Source organism: Corvus kubaryi, unplaced genomic scaffold (assembly GCF_017639235.1).
Source record: "Corvus kubaryi isolate FWS band 111438036 unplaced genomic scaffold, C.kubaryi_AGA036_p1.0 37285, whole genome shotgun sequence".
NCBI lineage: Eukaryota > Metazoa > Chordata > Aves > Passeriformes > Corvidae > Corvus > Corvus kubaryi.
The window spans coordinates 1,771,507-1,790,791 of NW_024581089.1; the positions used below are offsets into that span (position 1 = coordinate 1,771,507).

At 41.0% G+C, this 19,285-nt stretch overlaps 1 protein-coding gene across 9 annotated transcripts in view; it reads left to right on the forward strand.

The window, feature by feature from the left end:
- The window catches only part of RAF1 (Raf-1 proto-oncogene, serine/threonine kinase), a 65,580-nt gene that overhangs the window by 43,881 nt on the left and 2,414 nt on the right, over window positions 1–19,285 (forward strand). For 4 of the 9 annotated variants that reach the window (XM_042026706.1, XM_042026704.1, XM_042026697.1 and 1 more), the window contains exons 3-18: window positions 1,780–1,995; window positions 2,716–2,828; window positions 3,842–3,944; window positions 5,505–5,662; window positions 6,575–6,673; window positions 8,106–8,259; window positions 9,722–9,781; window positions 10,862–10,867; window positions 11,552–11,579; window positions 11,671–11,798; window positions 12,771–12,888; window positions 14,137–14,221; window positions 15,124–15,300; window positions 16,151–16,197; window positions 17,580–17,698; window positions 18,852–18,983. In XM_042026706.1, the coding sequence (XP_041882640.1) occupies window positions 1,789–1,995; window positions 2,716–2,828; window positions 3,842–3,944; window positions 5,505–5,662; window positions 6,575–6,673; window positions 8,106–8,259; window positions 9,722–9,781; window positions 10,862–10,867; window positions 11,552–11,579; window positions 11,671–11,798; window positions 12,771–12,888; window positions 14,137–14,221; window positions 15,124–15,300; window positions 16,151–16,197; window positions 17,580–17,698; window positions 18,852–18,983 (1,734 nt within the window). In that variant the 5' untranslated portion in view covers window positions 1,780–1,788. The remainder of the gene's footprint in view (window positions 1–1,779; window positions 1,996–2,715; window positions 2,829–3,841; window positions 3,945–5,504; window positions 5,663–6,574; window positions 6,674–8,105; window positions 8,260–9,721; window positions 9,782–10,861; window positions 10,868–11,551; window positions 11,580–11,670; window positions 11,799–12,770; window positions 12,889–14,136; window positions 14,222–15,123; window positions 15,301–16,150; window positions 16,198–17,579; window positions 17,699–18,851; window positions 18,984–19,285) is intronic. The other 5 variants (XM_042026698.1, XM_042026702.1, XM_042026699.1 and 2 more) reach the window with 5 other exon arrangements.

The following is a 19,285-nucleotide window of genomic DNA, read 5'->3' on the forward strand; positions in this document are numbered from 1 at the left end:
ACTTACAAATGCAGCTATGGCTTTTCAGAGCTGTGCTGTGAAGGAAAACACTCTGAAATTCAGCTTATCCTTCTGGGCACTCCAGAATGGACACTTAACATTAGTAGAGATCTTTTTTATCCAAGAATTCCATTGTTTTAACTTTTTCGGTGAAACAAACACCGTTGGCTTTTCTCTGACATAAACATAAGGAAATGGTTTGGAGGGTTCAAATAATTTACAAAAAAGGAGGTGCAGGACCACACATGAAATGAGACTTGAGCAGCTGATGACAGGTGTTCAGTAATGTAGTGTTGGCTGCTCTGAATTAGGTTGTTTGATTTCAGTACAGACTTCAGTTTTGCTTAGTTTTGAATACGATGTTTGAATATAATTTGGAGTTCAAGCTGCATTGCAGTTGGGATAGCTGGGGAAAACATACAATGATACCTTTGTCCCTGCATGTGCAAAAACGTGTGCTGGTTTGGAAGTGTGCAGGGGAGGGGGTTGTTTGTGTCCTTGCACTGGAAGATGTTTTTAAAATCATAAAAGTATTTGGGTTGAAAGGGACCTCAAAGCCCATCCAGTGCCACCCCTGCCATGGGCAGGGACACCTTGCACTACTCCAGAGTTCTCCAAGCCCCAGTGTCCAGCCTGGCCTTGGACTCTTCCAGGGATCCAGGGGCAGCCACAGCTTCTCTTGGTACCCTGTGCCAGGGCCTGCCCACCCTCACAGCCAAGAGTTTCTCCCCAGTATCCCATCTAAACCTAATCTTTGTCTGTTTGAAGCCATTCCCCCTTGTCCTTTTAATTGTAAATAATCCCTCTCCATTTTTCTTGTTGGCTCTTTTCAGGTGCTGGAGAGCTGCAATTAGGTCAGCCTGGAGCCTTCTCTTCTCCAGGCTGAACAATCCCAGTTCTCCCAGGCTTTATTGATGCTGAAATGTAACAGAGCATAGTGCGTGTGAGGGTTGAGAAATTTTTTTGCTGTTTTCATACTATGTAAATTGTGATAGTATTAAATAAAAACCCAAATAACCAAAGCCCCAAAATCAGTGACAAAACCAGTTTCCTTAATTAATTCTTTATATTATAGTTCCTGTTAAGCCTCTTTTCTTTAACAGTCTGGGCTAATGCTTGTGTGGCATATCTGGTTTATAGGACTGTTGTTCTGGCCTGCGGCTACAGATCCCTTCTCTCTGTGAGCCAGGACAGGACCCAGGGAACGACTGGAGCTGTGTCAGGGGAGATTTGGGTTGGAGAGCAGGGAAAGGTTCTTCCCCCAGAGGCTGCTGGGCACTGCCCAGGCTCCCCAGGGAATGGGCACGGCCCCGAGGCTGCCAGAGCTCCAGGAGCGTTTGGACAGCGCTGCCAGGGATGCCCAGGGTGGGGTTGTTGGGGGGTCTGTGCAGGGCCAGGAGCTGGACTGATGGTCCTTGTGAGTCCTTTCCAGCTGAGGATATTCTGTGATTCTGTGATCTGGCTGCCTTCCTGAAGGCCCCTCAGACACTGATTATGTAGATTAACGTGGTGAAGTGCTCCTGTGACCCCGAGGTGCAGTGGGAGGAGGTACACATCTATTCCTCATGCTCTGTTTGTGCGTAGAAAGTCAAATGCCTTCAAGAGTCAGGCTGATTGTGCAGCTGTGGCTGAGCTGTACCCTGCATGTGTAGGTTGATCACATCACGAGGCAGTGCAGCTCCAGATGCTTCCAGCAAAGGCTGAGGTTCGTTGTGTCAGGAGGAGAAAGCACCACTTCGAGTGACGGACATGGCCATCTTCCTGACTCTCTCTCCGTAGGCCGCATCAATGGAGCACATCCAGGGAGCTTGGAAGACCATCAGCAATGGGTTTGGGCTCAAGGATTCTGTCTTTGATGGCCCCAACTGTATTTCACCAACCATTGTCCAGCAGTTTGGTTACCAGCGCCGGGCGTCCGACGATGGCAAAATCTCGGATACTTCCAAAACCAGCAATACCATCCGTGTTTTCCTGCCCAACAAGCAGCGCACCGTGGTGAGTCTGTGCTGCCTTTGTCTCAGAATCCCACTGCTGCCACTGGGACGTGGATCTGGCATGAGAAATGCCCAGCTTCAGAAGGGTCTTACTGTGATCAAGTGATGGTCAGCAGTTGGTTGGTTTTAGAGGATGTATTTTAAACATGCGCTGTATCTGTATTCTGAGAAGCTGTGGATTCGCTGCCTCAGTGCTGTGAATTTTCTGATGTACATGAGCATGTTTCATATTAAAAGACAGTTGTTGGCTGACCTAAACAATGATGCCTGTATGACAGTTCTGTCACCATTTTCCTCACTTGGATGCCCACAGTGAAGTGTGGGGGTTAAAGCTGAAGTGAAACTTCTTGAGGGAACACTTCTGTTCAGCTTCTTGGAGCTCAGTGTACCTAATAATAGTCTTACCCAAAGTTCCCTGAAATCTAAATTAAGCCTTTTTCTGTACTTGAGGTAACTTTATTTGCCTGCATTTCTATTCCTTCTATGGGCTACTTGTATAAAATCCTGTTTCATAGAAATTTAGTAATTGTAAGAAATGGAGAAGTTATAAAAGGGCTTCAGAACTTCCTTTGCAGGAGTGCACAAAAGTGCACTTTGTGCAGCTTTCCTGGAGTTTCTAAGGAAAATGAAAAAATGGTCTTCCGTTCCCGGAAAAGCTTAAAGAAATTGTGCAGTCAGTGCCTAAATGTTTTGTTGCTTTTTTTTTTTCCTTTGGCCACAGGTGAATGTGCGAAATGGGATGACCTTGCATGACTGTCTCATGAAGGCACTGAAAGTAAGAGGTCTGCAGCCAGAGTGCTGCGCAGTTTTTCGACTTCTTGCTGAACCAAAAGGGTAAGAGTGAAACTTCCACCCAGAGAATGTAAAGATCTTGGGTTTGGAATAGCAGCAGTCATGCTTTCTTCCCCTCTGGCTAATTTCTTTAAAAGCAGTTTGGTTGTGAACACTTCCATTATGCTTTCTTTGCCCTCTTCTAGGGTAACTCTGTCAGCTTCCTGGGTATTAACAATTTTATTTTTGTTTCAAAGCTAAATATTGAAAATACTTAAAATGGAGGGGTTCACTGAAGTGCTTGCAGCCCCTTGGTGAGGGTTGTGCTGTGCTCTAGATGAACTGATGCCTTCCTTCATATTTGAGGTGCATTTCTATGCTGCATTTGTAGTTGGTAAATTCAGTGTTAGTGGTTCTTATCCCACTTCCCTGAACAGTTCTGTGTGCTCAGTTTTAAGGCTCTACATTCCTCTACAACTTCCCAATGTTTGGATTTCAATCTCACTTCAGATATTCCTTATTTTTTTGTAGGACCGGGGATGCTGCTATTAAATACCAAATGATTGTTTTAGAAGCTGAGGGAGTGAAGGTGTCTCATGGAGTTAATGCACTGAACTTCACGCCTCCTAAGGCTTGGGTTTAAAGCTCCCTGTAGCCTCAGGCATTTGTGGGGTTACATCTTCGTGCAGCTGAGGCCATTCTGGGGTCACCAGTCATGTCAGTACCCAAGCACCTGATAATGGCTTTTGTGTCACTGAGTCACTCATAATTCCTGTTACATTTATAAGGGTATTTCTGTGACTCCATTAAACCTTCTAGGTGCTCTATGTCAAATATTATGTATAAATAACATGTTAAAAAATGAGCAGAAAAACAGGTGGCTTGCAATGTGTTCCAGCTTGCTTCTGACTTTTTGAGTGAAAGACACTGAGATCTGTCTAGCTCACTGTAAGAAGTTAGCCATGCTTTTCTGGGTATTTGTTTTCAGCTTACTCAAGAAAACTCACAGAACATAATTGTTGATGAGGCCAGGCTTATCTCCAAAGTGATTTTGTTGTCCCCATTTTCTCTTTCAGAAAAAAAGTGCGTTTGGATTGGAACACAGATGCTGCCTCCCTGATTGGAGAGGAGCTGCGAGTGGACTTCCTTGATCACGTCCCCCTCACCACACACAATTTTGTAAGCTTTTCCTGCTCTGTATTCTGGTGTCAGTTGCATCCATTGAACCACATATTTGGCCAAAGAATGCTTTGGGCATTAGATAACTTCTGGCTTTCTGGACACAGGGATTTTCAGAAGTTGTGGTTGATTCCTTCACCCCCGCTCCCCACCAATTGAATTGGCTAAGTATCAGTTTGCAGTGAAATGCCAGAATTGTTTTTATTACACTGGTGATCCCCAGGTGTCAGAGACTGTCAAAGCTCACAACATGCATATTCTTCACAGGTCTGATGATTGCCATTTTCATTTTATATAAATGCCTATGTCTGTAACTGTTGTGTGAAGATAACGACATCTTTAGAGTCCAGTAAAGGGAGAAAATTTGCATTTTCAATCTCTGTCTCGTCAGTCAAAAAGGCTGGATAAGTTCAACAGCTTTATTGGGCTGGTGGTATTTGTACTGCATATTCGGGGTGCTGTTAATTCTGCAGGCCATGACATTGTTTTGTGAGTTAATGCTGCCTTGTGATTTGACAGTGTGTCCTTTGGGGAATGAAAGGTTTTAGTTTGTAGTTCCTTCTCAGAAATGGATTATTTATTCCATACAGAACAAATAAGTAGAAGATGGTTTTGTGCTTTGTGGTTTTTTAATTAAAAATTTTTTAAATTCTTTTTTGTTTACAAAGAGATAATGCCCATCTCTTAACAGTTGTACCTTGCAATATGTTCTCCTTCCTGGGAAGGAACTCTGTTTCTATATTTCAGCCTTTGTATTGTTTTGTTCTAGAAATACATTGTGCCAAGTGGCAAACCTAAAGGATTGTCACTGACATCCATATGAAAGGTTAGGATTGATTTACAAAACCTGAAAGTCACTTTACGTCTACATTACATTTTAAAAAAAAACTACAGAAAATGCCATCTGCAGTTGGTCACCAAAAAATGAGTATTTTTCTCCAGATCTGGAAGAAGCTGAAATTTGGAGCCTTCCTCCTCCCCAGTGTGTTCTGGAAGAAGAAACCCCTTGGTTCATTTGAATCTTTTTTCATACTTCAGAAGCTTTTAAAAAAGCAAAGTAGGCTGCCATTTTAAAAAAGTAGAAATTCCTTAGACTATTTTAATTACTAAGGAATTTATTTCTCATGCAAGGGATATTGGTTAATCATAAACACCAAGAGTTTTGGCTAATAAAAAAAATGAGGTGGGCCTTCTGATCTGATCCTCTTCTACCTCTTTAGTGTTACTGGAAACAAACAAAAACCCCAGCTCCTGGCTCACACAGCTGTCACCTTGCTGAGCAAGAACATTGCTTTTGCATTTGACAGAACACTTCTCCTTTTTTTTTTCCTTGATTGGTTTTTTTTTGTAAATAAAACCCTCAGTGTTTCTAAACTTTCCAGGTTTCCAACCAAACTGGAAATCCATGCCAGAATATTCAAGTGTGGTTTTAAACTCAGTAGCAATCTGGGGGCTCTGATAGCATTTTAGCATGGTTGTTTATTTCTTCTGTTTGAAGATCTAGATCTCGGTTAATGAAGAGCTAATGAGCTTGGGTTAATCACTTGCTGTGTTTTCCAGGCTCGGAAGACATTTCTGAAGCTAGCCTTCTGTGACATCTGCCAGAAGTTCCTGCTCAATGGCTTTCGGTGTCAGACATGTGGCTACAAATTCCACGAGCACTGCAGCACCAAGGTGCCAACCATGTGTGTGGACTGGAGCAACATCAGGCAGCTCTTGTAAGGACTGTTCCTTTCTAATGGCAGCAGCAATTCTGCGTGGCAGTTGGTTTTGTGTCTCTTACCACAGAGATCCTTTTGGGTTGTTGGGAAGTGCAGTCCCCGTGGTTGGTGTGCAGAGTTGGGTATTGATTTCATGAAACACCCAGCAATGAGTGTCTGTTTCCAGGGGAGAAGGCCATTCATGTTTACTGCATTTTGTTCTTGCTCTGAATTTTAGTATTCTGGGACAAGCAAACAAATACCTGGAATGACCAGGCAGTTGCTCTAATGCCCTCTGTTTGAACAGGGGGACAGCAATTCCTCTCACACAACACTTTTGGTAGGAATAAACCAGGCCATGATTCAGTTGGATTTTAGCTGTTGGAAGCGTTGGTGTTCACTGTTGAAAATGGTGAATGGTGAGAAAACAGATGAAGGATAATACTTTCCTAATACCAGTTACAAAAAGTTGAAAATTGTTACGTTAGAAGAAGTCCTTTTATGCAAAAGTGTTAAAGCCTGTAATTGTTTTTATGTGTCTTAGTGATTGAATTTTTTTATAACTAAACTTGGTCATGTAGTTACACTTTTTCTCCTACTAAGAGTGTGCAGGATGACTTGTGCCACTTGGTGTTACCTGGCTTTAATAGAACTTAATTGTGTCAAGTACCCTTTCAGGAAAATCCGAAGTCTGATATAAAAAGATTTTGTCTCTCAAGTTTAGAAAGAACACGTGGAACTTTTCTTTGGGAGTCTGAAGGCAGAGGTTTTAGTTGTACACAGAGGACAAACATGATGTAAAGATAGGAATGTGTTCATGAAGTTAATTATGCTGCAAAGAAACAGCCCTGTAAATTTTCAGCTTTCAAGAGCATTGTACAGGAGGTAGTGTAGCAGTTGAAACTGTAATTGTTTTTGTTGATATTTCAGATTGTTCCCAAATTCAAATATCAGTGACAGTGGTGTCCCTGCACTACCTCCCTTGACAATGAGACGGATGCGGGAGTCTGTCTCCCGGATACCTGTTAGGTAAGCTTGTATTTCCTGTCATTTCTCTTTTGGGAAATACACTTGTTTCAAAACAATCAATCCAAAGCAACAAAAGACCCCCAGCTCCTCCAAAGCAGAGCGATCTGATAGAAGGTTGGGATGAATGTGCAAGGCAGCAACACCACTTCATCACAGACAGTTCTTTCTTGTTCTTAGATCCACCAAAACATTGAGTTGAGATTTTATAGTTTAATTTTTAGCCTTAAAATCTTAAGGTAGGGTATTAAAGGCTTTTTGGAGACCTTTGTTTTCCTGCCTAAGAAAATCCAAGGCTCCCTTTTGGTATTTTTGTGAACAAATTTCATTTATCTGATCAGGTAGTGTGCATCAAGGGTTTGTGTCTCATGGTGGATGATTCACATCCATGAACTAAAATAATGCTCTGATATTTATGATGACAGATAGGAGTTTAAAGAGAGAACAGTGGGAACTGAAAATATGTTCCTCTTAAGGAAAATTCTGAATACCTAAAGAGAACATTCCTGTAGTTTTAAGTGCTGAAATGTGTCCCTTTGCAAGGGGCCTGTCCCCTGATCCTAACGTGTGCCTGTATTCTTTTCCTTGAAATTCTAGAGGCTGAAGAGAGCAGGCCAGCTTTTGTTTTTTCTACACCCATTTGAAAAATCTGTTCAGGAATGAGGCACAGAGCACGTAGCTGACTTGTAAATGGTTCTATGTATTTATTTCTTTACTTTAATGGGAACTGCATCAGGAATTGATCTTTGCCATCTTACTCGTATTTCCAGTGTTGTGGAACGGTGACTTATTAACTTAATAGATGTTTTGAAGGGTTTTGTGAAGGCTGGCCCATTTCAGTTAAGATACGTATGTGTTTTGGGATCCTTATGGTCTGAGTGGCCTTAGCTGTGATTTATAACTCTTGGTTGAGCTGGATTTTAGTCTTGGCCTCCTTTTAACTGGTGTTGGGTTTCATGACTTCCTTGCTGGCTGTTCTGTGCAAACCATTGAACAGTCTTGCGAAGCTTTACAAATTCAGGGCTTAGCTCTTAAGCTGTGCATTTAACAGGCTTGAAATGAGCAGTTTGTTTAATTTCACAGTCCTGAATTCATCTTTCAGAGCTAGTATTTTGTCAGAGTATTAAACATGATTTGATGGGGATTGAGGTGAACTGTGGCAAAATTTGGAACAGCAGAAACAGACCTCAGCTAAACACACTAATGAAGTATGTGAGCTGACAAGATCTTCAAGTTTTTAAAATTTATTTCTTAAATTAAACTGGGAATGATTCAGCTGACCAAATAGTTTAGTTGATGTGTAAGTCCCAGCTTTTTCTCTGCTTGGAATTATGTGTATATTGCTTTTGGACAGGTTACATTGAACAGTGTTTTTCACTTGCTGGAGGGGAAAAAAATAACCACAACTTTCCCTTTCTCTCTCTTTCCTTCTCAGCTCCCAGCACAGGTATTCTACACCTCATGCCTTCACTTTCAACCCATCTAACCCTTCCTCTGAGGGCTCTCTGTCCCAAAGACAGCGCTCCACATCCACACCAAACGTGCACATGGTCAGCACCACAATGCCTGTAGACAGCCGGATAATCGAGGTAACGCTGCTGGGGGCAAGGAGCACAGAGTTAAACTAAAACTGCCACTGCCCATTAATAGTCACTGGATGGTTTTCCTTCTTGCCTTTCTGTCATTTGCTTACTGTTTGCTTCAGTTGGCTGAGTGGTGAAGAGTTTAGAAGACATATTTGCATAAGAAGTCAATAATTAATTCTTGCAGTCTATCAACTTTGCTGGAGTAATAGGCAAATTTTAGGGGTGTGCAAAGATGGGGTGGAGCTTAACTATTAAGCTCAGTTTCATGAAGAAATGCTTTTTAGCCATGTCTAAAAATGTTCTTTCAAATTTAAAAGTCTGGGTTTTTTTGGGGGGCTGGTGTTTATTTTAAGTCAGACTAAAGGTGCTCTAAGTCTGGGTGTAGTTCTTGGACTTGGAATGCTCAGGTAGAAGCTTCCTGGTGATCTGTTTTGTCTTATACCTGTGTGGAATTAACAGCAGTTCTGGGCCTGTGGGCTAAAGCCAGCTCTGTCTGAGACACTTTCTGCTGTTCCTTGCCTTCAAGCATCTTTTTCTTGGATTTTCCTTAGACTGGCAGTGAGAGACAACCCTTGGAAATCAGGCCTAAAGTGTGGTTGGCTTTTTTAAATTTCGTTTTGTGATAACCTTAACAAAATGGTGTGGAGGAAGGGCTGGCAGGAGAAAGTGCAGAGCTGCAGGACTCCAGAGAGAGTGAGCACTGTTTGTTGCTTTTGCCTCTGGAATAGTTTAAAAACTCTTGAGGCCAAGCAAAAGCCTTTGACTGCTGAGTTCCCCTGCATCTTCAGCTGGTGATTTATGGGCTTCTGTGAAATGTGAAGATACTCTGAAGTGAGAATTCCTCTGGACCTTGGGAACAGTACAAAAGTGCCCTGCAGCCCCAGGAAGCATTTTTGGCCAGAGGCTTTTTGTCAGCTGGGATTTATGGGGAAAGGTGTCCTCCCTTTCTCTTTGGGTTTCTTTGGCTCACAGCCCTTTTTGCTGCTTCAGAGGCCTGGCTGACCATCTTGGATGGCACAAACCACAATGAAAGTGCTCTAGAAAATCTGAATTACTGACCTTGGTAGAGTGATGAGTCTTTAAGGAGCCATTGCTTGCTTTATTCTTTATGCAGAGCAGTAACGACAGAAAAGCTTTCTATTCTGGCTCTTCACGTTATCATAAAGATAGATAGTTGTTAGGTCCTAAAGGCTTTTAGAAGGCCTCAAAGCAATGCAAAAAGAAAGTAGCAGAGACTTCCTAGTATACCAGGAGAAAAACCATCATTAAAAAGTGGTTTACCCAAGGATAGATCCTAGTGAACCTCTGGGTTTGAGCAGGAATACTTAAAAATTTTACTGCACTTAATTGTCATTTATCAAGCAAATTAGGTTACTTTTTCTTTCATTTAGCCTAACATTTAATTAATTTTTTTTTTTTTATACTTCCTCTGTTCTTTTCTTTTATCTCTTACTGTGTGGCCTAGAATAACAGCCTGAATGCTTCTCCCAGCTCCTGGTGCAGACGGTTTTGTTTGAGGGGAAGAGTAGGTATTTCCTTGATGCCTTTTGTTTTCTTGTGATTAACAGGATTGCTGTAACTTGTAAGCCATGGCAGTGTCCACGTGAAGTGTTTAATCTGGAGCTGATTTGATGAGAATCTTTCCAGCATGTTTATACTCAAAATATTGAGGCTGTAAATGGGAAGAGGCAAATTGATGAAGAGCTTCATGTTTAGTTTAGCTGGCTGAATTCATCCTCCTCTGGATTTGAATAGACTTGGATTAGAATGCATTAGGTCACACAGTCTTTAAAGCAAAACCTTCTCAAAACACATCCATTGTGTGGCTTTTTTCCTCTGGAAACTATTTTTATTGACTGTACCCATACAAAGCCCTGAGATTAAGAACAAGTTGTACTGTTTTTATTTCCCATCAAAGTAAAGTTGACAGACTACAGCATTGGGGATGGTGTTACTTGTGTTGTAAGAGCAGCTCTAAAGAACAGGGGATTGGTTTGTTTGCTGTTGAATTCATAAGCAAATAAGAAAATATTCACATCAGGGTTGAAGCTCAAAAATACTTTTTCAAAGTAAGAACTCCATATCATGAGTACGAGAAACATTTTAAATTCTTTAGTTGTCCTTTGCCAGCTTCCTTGAAAGCAGTTACATTCTCTGGCTGATGTACAAAACCAAGCATTTGTTACTCATTCAGGTTCTGAAAGGTTTGTTATCCTTAAAATGAACAAAAATAGTAGATTGGAGAGTTCTTCATTGACAGTTCTTGCAGATTTTAGTCCACTCAGGTGTTGAGCAGTGGCAATCTGCAAGAATGCTGTACATAGTCCAGCCTGGGTGAATGCAACTAATGAGCTAAAACAATGTATTTCGTAACTGAATCTTTGCTAAGGATAATCTTAATTTGAAACTGGGTAGTGGAATGTGGGCTTGTTCTGTCCTCCTATGAAATCTGACATTTATTATTCTACTAATTAGTTAGAGAGTTTGAATTGACTTCTGTTAACTTTGACGGTGTTTAACCTCTCTGTAGTGCATGTTCTTGCTTTGTACTTACACAGTCCCTGGATATTTTCCCTTTCCTGTTTGTACTTTGGGATAATACAAGTGGCAGGTGAGAAATGCTGTGGAGTGCTGTTTGTCAGAGCTTAGTTCTCTCTTGTGCATGGCTGTAGAGTTGTGTTGTGCCCGTGGCATGAGGTGAGACTTGTGGCACTGTCCTGGTGACCTGTGGGAAAACACTGCTCAAATGCCCAATTCCCTGTGGGAGTGTGCTTGGAGAAGGAGAGGGGTTTGAGTAGGGGCACTCGATGTAGCCTTTTTGGGGGTTGAAGTAGTGTGGTAGAGTTATTTCACAATGGATATTGAGTTGGAATATTTGGGGGGTTTTTAAAAGCCCTGCTTTGAACCCAAAAGCTGTTTGGGAGTTGTCCCCTGGGGACAGAGGCTGTCCCAGGAGCTCTGTCCACACCTGGAACACGAGCATGAAGTGCAGGGGGAATGCAGACAGTATTGCTGCTGTTTCTTCTTGTTTTGTGTCCTCCTTTTTCCTCTTTCCTTTCTGGTAGCAGTACTTTTAATATGCTGTGAGTCTTTTCCCTGTTTTGTAAGAATTCACAAATTGCATGGGTTTCCTGCAGGATTGGTGTGATGAGCAAATCCCCAATCCTGGAGGTCTTGGCCAGTACTGTATTGCACTTGACCAAAACTGGCACAGCAATTTCCACACCATCCCTGCTTGTTCCTTTGTGTGCTCTCACATATTTATTAACTTTATTATCCATCTTCTCTGTTGCAGGATGCAATTCGAAGCCATGGTGAATCAGGTATGGTTTCAAAAATCAAACATATTCTAATATGATTTGATTTGTTTGTTTTCTTGTTCATAAACTGTTTTCTTGTATTTCTATCTTAAAGCCTCACCCTCTGCTCTGTCTGGAAGTCCTAACAATATGAGCCCAACTGGCTGGTCTCAGCCTAAAACCCCAGTCCCAGCCCAAAGAGAGAGAGCCCCTGGATCTAACACACAAGAAAAAAACAAAATTGTAAGTACGGTTTAAAAAATAGTTAAACTGTGCTGGGAGGAGTGGTGTGTTGGGATAAATTTCTGCACTTCCAGGTGCAGGTAATCTTGGATTGCTCTGCACTGTGTATACATTTCAATTTTAATTAATTTGGGAATGATGGCACTACTGCCTTGGGTTATACATGCCCAGAACAAAGTGTTCTGGGTTGCAAATAAATTTCAGGCAGTGGTGTGACATTGTTTGTCAGTGCAGGTCCAAGGATTACCTTTTAAATCTTTAGAGGTTGCATCTTTTTGATTCTGTTTTAATATATTTAAAATTGGTTTTATTAGCACTGTTTGAACTGTTGCTTCCATAGAAGGTGGTTATTGATAATGCCTTCATTTTCATTGGAGAGTCAAATGGCTCAGGGATAAACAGATGTAACAAAATGCAACTTTTGCCTCAAAGGTTTGATTTTTAACTTAGGGATGGGGAGAAAGAGAGAGAGAAAAGTTAGAATAATAATTAATAATATCTTCAGTGTTTTGAAGGCTTCTAAGCTTAGTGGGATTCACAATTTTTTCTCACTAAGACATTCTAGAATTTTGCTCTTATCTGTTTGGCTTCTTCCATTTAAATATGTAAAAGAGTTAGAGAGTTTTAGCATTGTTCTTTTGAAGTTTCTTAAATATTTCAGATGTTTTTAAATAGTTGATTGTAAAATATTTGTTCCTCTTAGGATCTAAGATTAGGGTTTAATTTTCTAGTGCAGAACTTCATGATAAGCAGTTCAAGACATCCAAGAAAATGTGGTGGTTTGTTGTTAGGGTTTTTTGCTAAAAACCCCACCACCCCTCACAAACTGAGGAAAACAGAAATCCAAACTGCAAGACAAACCCCTCAAGGTTTCAGGTCATCTTGAACTTGTATGAAGGAAGTTATTTAATTTTTTGTGTGTCTGTATAATATAAGCGGTTAAACATTAAAGCCTGTGAATTGTTGTTGCAGAGGCCTCGTGGACAGAGAGACTCCAGTTATTACTGGGAAATAGAAGCCAGTGAAGTCATGCTCTCCACCAGGATAGGCTCAGGCTCTTTTGGGACAGTTTACAAGGGCAAGTGGCACGGTGAGTCTTGATCTGGTGGGACAGCAGTCCAGGGAAGATGGATTTGGTGGTGCTGGGAGCTCATCTGCCACCAAAGGCACGGGGGAGAAACAGGAGCTGCCTTACAGAGTAGCACTGAAATGAAAGCAAAGCACAGGCACCAAAACCTGAATCTCCCAGCTGCATCTCCATTTCCACTACACTGATCTCCTCATTGCTGTGTTCTACACCAGCTTGCTTTTTGAAAAGGGTTTATTTTCTATTAGCAGGGAATTTCCACAGCCTGATGTTAAATTATATTTACCTTCTTTTAATACCTTTGTGGTTTAATTAGCATGCTTCATTTCAATGTGGGAGGGAAAGGAAATCAGCATAAATTGCTTCTACTGTGGGGTTTTTTCAGTGAAAAAATGCTGAATGTGAGAGTTTGATACGTAGTTAGTGGGAACGTTTTGAAAACAGGTACCCTGCAGAGCTGCAGAATGTTTCCAAATTCATGGCTTGTGATTTTGAAAAGAAACACAGAAACCCTTTCAGGCTCTAATTTAAATAGCAGTATTGTCATTAGAAAAGGTGACAAAACAAATTTCAGAAACTTATCTGCTGCCCTCTATTTTTAATGAGTAAATACTTGCATGTCTCAAAGCCCAAGTATTGTCAGCAGCAAGGGAAGCAGTATTGTTACACTAAAAGTAATGAACATCCTGGTTTTCATTATGGAACTGAAATGGAGCACAGAAATCAAGAGGAAAAATAACTTCAGTAATATTTCCCTGAACAAGGTAATGAAAAATAATTTCATATTAAGATGTATTTTAATAGAACATGTGCACCTCTTCAAGTATCAATAATTAAATTCTTAATTAAAGCCATTTAATGAAGGAGAGGTGTTAGGTTTTCTGATGTGCTCAGCTGAAGGGCTGTACTTTCATAAATAGTTTAGAAACACATCAATGTTTAAATTTGATAATAAAAACAGGTGTGTGTATGTCCTGCAAAGATCATTTTAGCCAGCTGTAGCCCTTAAAAAATAGAAGGGAGGTGTGTGAATAATTAATTAATGACTTTCTCCGTTAGACTGAAATTCAGGTAAATTAACTGCTTGATACCACAGAAATTTGTCTGCAGGGAAATCTTGACCTTTGTACAAATTAGTAAAAGTGTGCTATGCACAAATTAGGAATTATAACTACAATATATATTAATGTTATTTTGGAGAGGAAAAGAAAGCTGCATTTTTAGCAACTTTGGTGGTAATTGTATTTCCAGGGGATGTAGCAGTGAAGATCCTAAAGGTTGTGGACCCAACCCCAGAACAGTTCCAGGCTTTCAGAAATGAAGTGGCTGTCCTGAGGTGAGTTGGTGTTTCCCTGCTAAATCCTGGCAGTCCAGATGCTGCATCCCAGCCCTCCCTGGAGCCTTCAGGCCCAGTGTTGTGTGTGTGATAGGCACAAAAACCAGATTTCCAGAGAAGAATAAAAAGTGTGTAGTGATAATTCTGCATATTCTGTGGAGAGACTGAGTTGTAGTTCAGGTGTTTCTGTGGTATGTTAACACCCACAATTGTTCAGGTCACACTGGGCAGTAAAAGGTGAGGATCAATAAATTCTGCCCTAATTCTCACCACCAGGCAAAGTAGTTGAACTGCTCCTCTTCAAATTGCAGCATCATAATTTTTTTTCCTTAAACATACACACTGATCAGTGTAACTGTTTTCTGCTTTCAAATACTGGGGTGTTTTTAGTGTCCAGTGAAGTATCTGTGATGTTACTCCTGAAAAAGAGCAAATTAGGTACATAAAAACCATCTCCTCATATGATAATTCCTTTAGGGTTTATAGTTATGCTTTGGTTTTCTCTTGGGATTCAGTCTTCTACCTAAAGCTGTCACTTTTTCCCAGCTTTCAGGGTGATTTCTGTCATTCCAATAGCTTCTAATACCACTTGCAAGTGTGAATGTTGGTTATTGATATAAAACCATTTGCATTTTCAGACATCCTTTTCTTAATTGTTGATTTAAAATAACTAAAAGGAGGTGTTGTAACTAAAAAGCAAAAGCCCAGCTGATTTTATTAAAAAAAAAACCTATAAAAATTTGCAACTGTGGTATATTTTTATTATTTGTAAACCCAAACTTCACTCACACATTGGCCTAGGATTCCAAAGAAGAGATTCATTCAGCCAGGAGTGCATTTTGAAAAACCTTTGAAAGCGTTTTCGATGCGGCCACTGATTTCTCCTCATGCTCCTCTGTTAGGAAGACCCGGCATGTGAACATCCTGCTCTTCATGGGCTACATGACCAAGGACAACCTGGCCATTGTCACCCAGTGGTGTGAGGGCAGCAGCCTCTACAAACACCTGCACGTGCAGGAGACCAAGTTCCAGATGTTCCAGCTCATCGACATCGCCCGGCAGACGGCGCAGGGCATGGAGTGAGTGGGGCTGCTCTGGCCCTGCTCTGGGGCTTCCTTCCCTCCCCAAACCCGAAACACGGAGGGCTAAAATAGCCACAGGGGTGTACCAAGGAGAGATTCTTCACTTGGCACTGTTGGGTGCAGTTGTGCTTTGATTTAGTCATTTTTTCCCATGGATTCTTGCCTTGGCTCATGTAATTTATCAGTTAGATTTTTCTCTGTTTTACCTGCTTTTATAGCTTGAAGTCTTGCTGTAGTGTGCTAGATGCAATCCTGTTCTAAATACAGAATGAAGGGGTTTTCCTCCCCTGTGTTACTGTAGCACTGCAGTGTTTGACACACACTGATTTATACTCTGAGGTGGGGGGTGGCTGCTCTGTTCCACAGGACTCACACAGATCCATTTGGAAACATTTTCCAGCTGTCTGAGTTGCTCCAGGCCCCACCTCTCTGCTCTTCCAGCCCTTGTTCTGATGTTGGGAGCACAGAAGCAGCTGCTGCTGCCAAAGCTCGTTCATTTTGTAGATCCAGCACCCAGGTTTCCAGTCAGACACCAGAAAACTGGGGACATTTAAATGAGGAGAGTTAGGAACAGTAAACTTCAGCACAGGATACAGATCTCATGGATATGAGGACAGTCCCAGTTTTCCAGGGTTAATGGAATTGATGCCACTCCTCCTTCCTGACATTTCTCTACTGCACTGAGCACAGCTACATTTCTCTGTTCCCAAAGTAGACTCATCCTAAACAGTCAGAGGTGTGTGAAGGGGTTGGGTGTGTAATAAACTGAATAAACTCTCTGTGGGGAATGAAAATGCTGTTTGTGAGCAGCCTTGCTAATGCCTCTCTTCTGCTTTTCCCTTCACAGCTATTTACATGCAAAGAACATCATCCACAGAGACATGAAATCCAATAGTATCCTTCCTGAACTTTCTTTTCTGCAGCGAGGCACTGATTTATTGCTAATATGGAGCTTTCTGTGGGGGTTGCAATAGCTATTTCAAATATATTTTTATATATAACTGCTGATGAGCAATCCCCATTGATGAGCAAGAAGTTGCTGTCAGCAAGGACTTCCACAGCACATCTGTGCTTGTTTACCACACTTGGGATAAAAATGTACAACAGTTGTGCTCCAGAAGTCTCTTTTTTTACTTAAGTGGGTTTATTCAATCCTCTGGTACCCAAATGCTGCACTGCTCATTGATGGGAGGTGTGTGTGCCTGTTCATCTGTGTGCACACATGGGTTTGGTTCTGTTTCTCGTGTACTTTTAATATATTTAGAACTCCTCACATGACTGGCAGAAATGAAGCCAGAAATCTTACTTTAAACTCAAGAAAAGGCAGCCTTTTACCATTATGTTTCGTGCAAAAATACTTATTTAGTGATGCATCTGGAGTGAAAACGTTGGGAGCTGATGTCTTTCACCTTTGAAATGCCTGCTTTTGGGATTGCCAGGAACATCCATGGAGCTACCAGCAGGAACTGGGGCTTCCTTCCATGAAATGTGAGCAGGATGTTTGGCAAATGTCAGCATAAAAAAATACACCAAGTTCAGTAGTTCCAGAATGTCAGTGGATGCCCATTTTCAGTTAGACTAAAAAAAACCCAGTTGTAGTGTATAGGAGGCCAGGAATTTGTGATCCCTAATAATGATGATCATTTTTGTGAAATAAATTAGCTCAGCTCCTGACATAGAAATGAGAAGGAGTCAGTCATGTTTATATTTCTGAATTACCTGTTTGAACTTGCAGCATTCCTAAGTGAAATCATTCAATGATATCTTCTTAAAATAACCCCAGCAAAGAAAGTGCTGGTATCCACAACAGACAGATCCATGAAGGAGATAATTATAGTCTGCATATATTTCCAGTTACAATCATAGTTAAATCTCAGGAGATCTGCCAGAGAACTTTATGGAAATAGATTTTATTTTGATGCTTATTTCTCTTTGTAATTGTTTTATTTTATTTTTCTTTTCTGAGTTGTGAACCCTCTGTGCTGTTTCCCTTTCTCAGCACCAGTTACTTAAGGAGCTGCAGGCATGGATGGTAATGAACTGTTGATTTCTGTCCTAGCTCACCATAAAGATAAATCTACAAATAATGTTGGAACATCTGCTCTGGTTTAGTGTTAAATGTTAATTTAAACACGGCTGCCATAAAAATCCCTTTTCCTTTGTTTCACATACAGCTCACAGCAGGTTTAAATAAAACCATCAGTACTTGCTCGTCAGGTCAGAAAATACACTACTCTTGACCCAAGTTTTTTGCAGTTTCTTTAACAAAAATACAGATATATTTCTTCATGAAGGCCTTACAGTGAAAATAGGAGACTTTGGTCTGGCAACTGTAAAATCCAGGTGGAGTGGATCCCAGCAGGTGGAGCAGCCCACGGGCTCGATCCTGTGGATGGTGAGCAAAACATTCCCTGCTTTTAAATGTTCTCCTCGTGCATCTGTCACTCAAACACTGTTTTGGACATTCAAGTCCATTAGTCCTGTGTAGATTTTTATCCCAGCTGTAGGACGAGCTAAAATTGAAGTGCTGGAGGGCTTAATTGTGTAAAGTAGGCACCAGGCACCCAAGAATTCTGCTTTGGGGTTTGTGAGTTATTTTAAATATTTAGGTCTGCCCATATATCTGGAAATGTGTATTAAAAATATCAGGATGCTTGGCCAAGACTAGTTTGTGCTCTGTAAAATACACACATCACCTGAAGCAAAGTTCCAAAAGCAGGAATGTTTTTTTCTTTAAAAAAAATTTATAAAAAGCCGAAATTTTTAAAAGATTCCCATAAAAGGATTTAAAACTGATTTACCCAATGGTATACAATGTATTTGTATACAGGAAACAGACCTTGGGGGAGAAAAACCCTGTTTCCTTGAAAGTTCCTGTGATCCCTTACTGGGGTTGTTGTGCTGCTGTACTTCAGTGCTTTGCTCAATAATTCTGAGGGAATTCTTTAGGAGGGGGAAAAAAAATCTTAGCCAATGGGAAAGTTATTTTAATGGTTTACACCTTGTTTTGTTCAATCATTCAATGTTGGTTATTTTAAGAAGCTTCATAATTTTGCAAATATGTTAAAATGTTCCTGCATTTCTTCCCTGATCCTCAGTATGTGCTGTTTTGTATTTGGCTTTCACATCTCCTGACCATGTTTTGGTATCAATTTACAAGAGATGAGAATTTTGTATTTTTCCCCTTTAACCTCGATACCAGTTTAAGAACTGATGGTGAAACTCAGGCTCAGTTCTGGGTAAGATGTAACAGGAGTCACTAAACATTGCAAATCCAAATAATATTTTTTCTAATGGCAAAATGCTTGTTCAGCTAAAGCATTGCTTTTTTGTGTGCTCTGAACTGTATTGATATTTTTAATAAGATGTGGAGTAGCCCTCCCTGAACTTCCCCAGAGCCTTAAGTAAGGCTCATCAAAGGCTTGGTATCCTTTGCTCACTGATTTCTAGGTCAGCTCACTGTCTCTGCTTCCAAAATACTTTCCCTCCTCTTGTGCTTTCTCTTCCTAAGTTCTGTTGTTGTTCATCATTTGTTTTCCCCCTGCCAGGCCCCCGAAGTGATCCGGATGCAGGACAGCAACCCCTTCAGCTTCCAGTCAGACGTCTACTCCTATGGAATAGTGTTATATGAGCTGATGACAGGAGAGCTGCCCTATTCCCACATAAACAACAGAGATCAGGTGAGAAACCCTCTTGGAACATTCCAGTTTATTTCTGGGCATGGCACATTCCCTTGGCCTCGAGAAAAGCAGGATAAATACAAATGCAGACCAGCTGAAGCGATGTTGACAACCTGCTTTGTTTTACAGTAAATCTGGAACTGAATGTTCACCTCAGTATTGACAGTGCAGGTACTCAAAGGAAAAAACCTCCTTGTTTATAAACATTTGAAATGCCCTGTTAATTTATTCTCGGGTTAAAGCTTTTGCTGCACAGTAAAATCTTGTTTTATACATTTGCAGTTATGGGAAATTCCCATTTT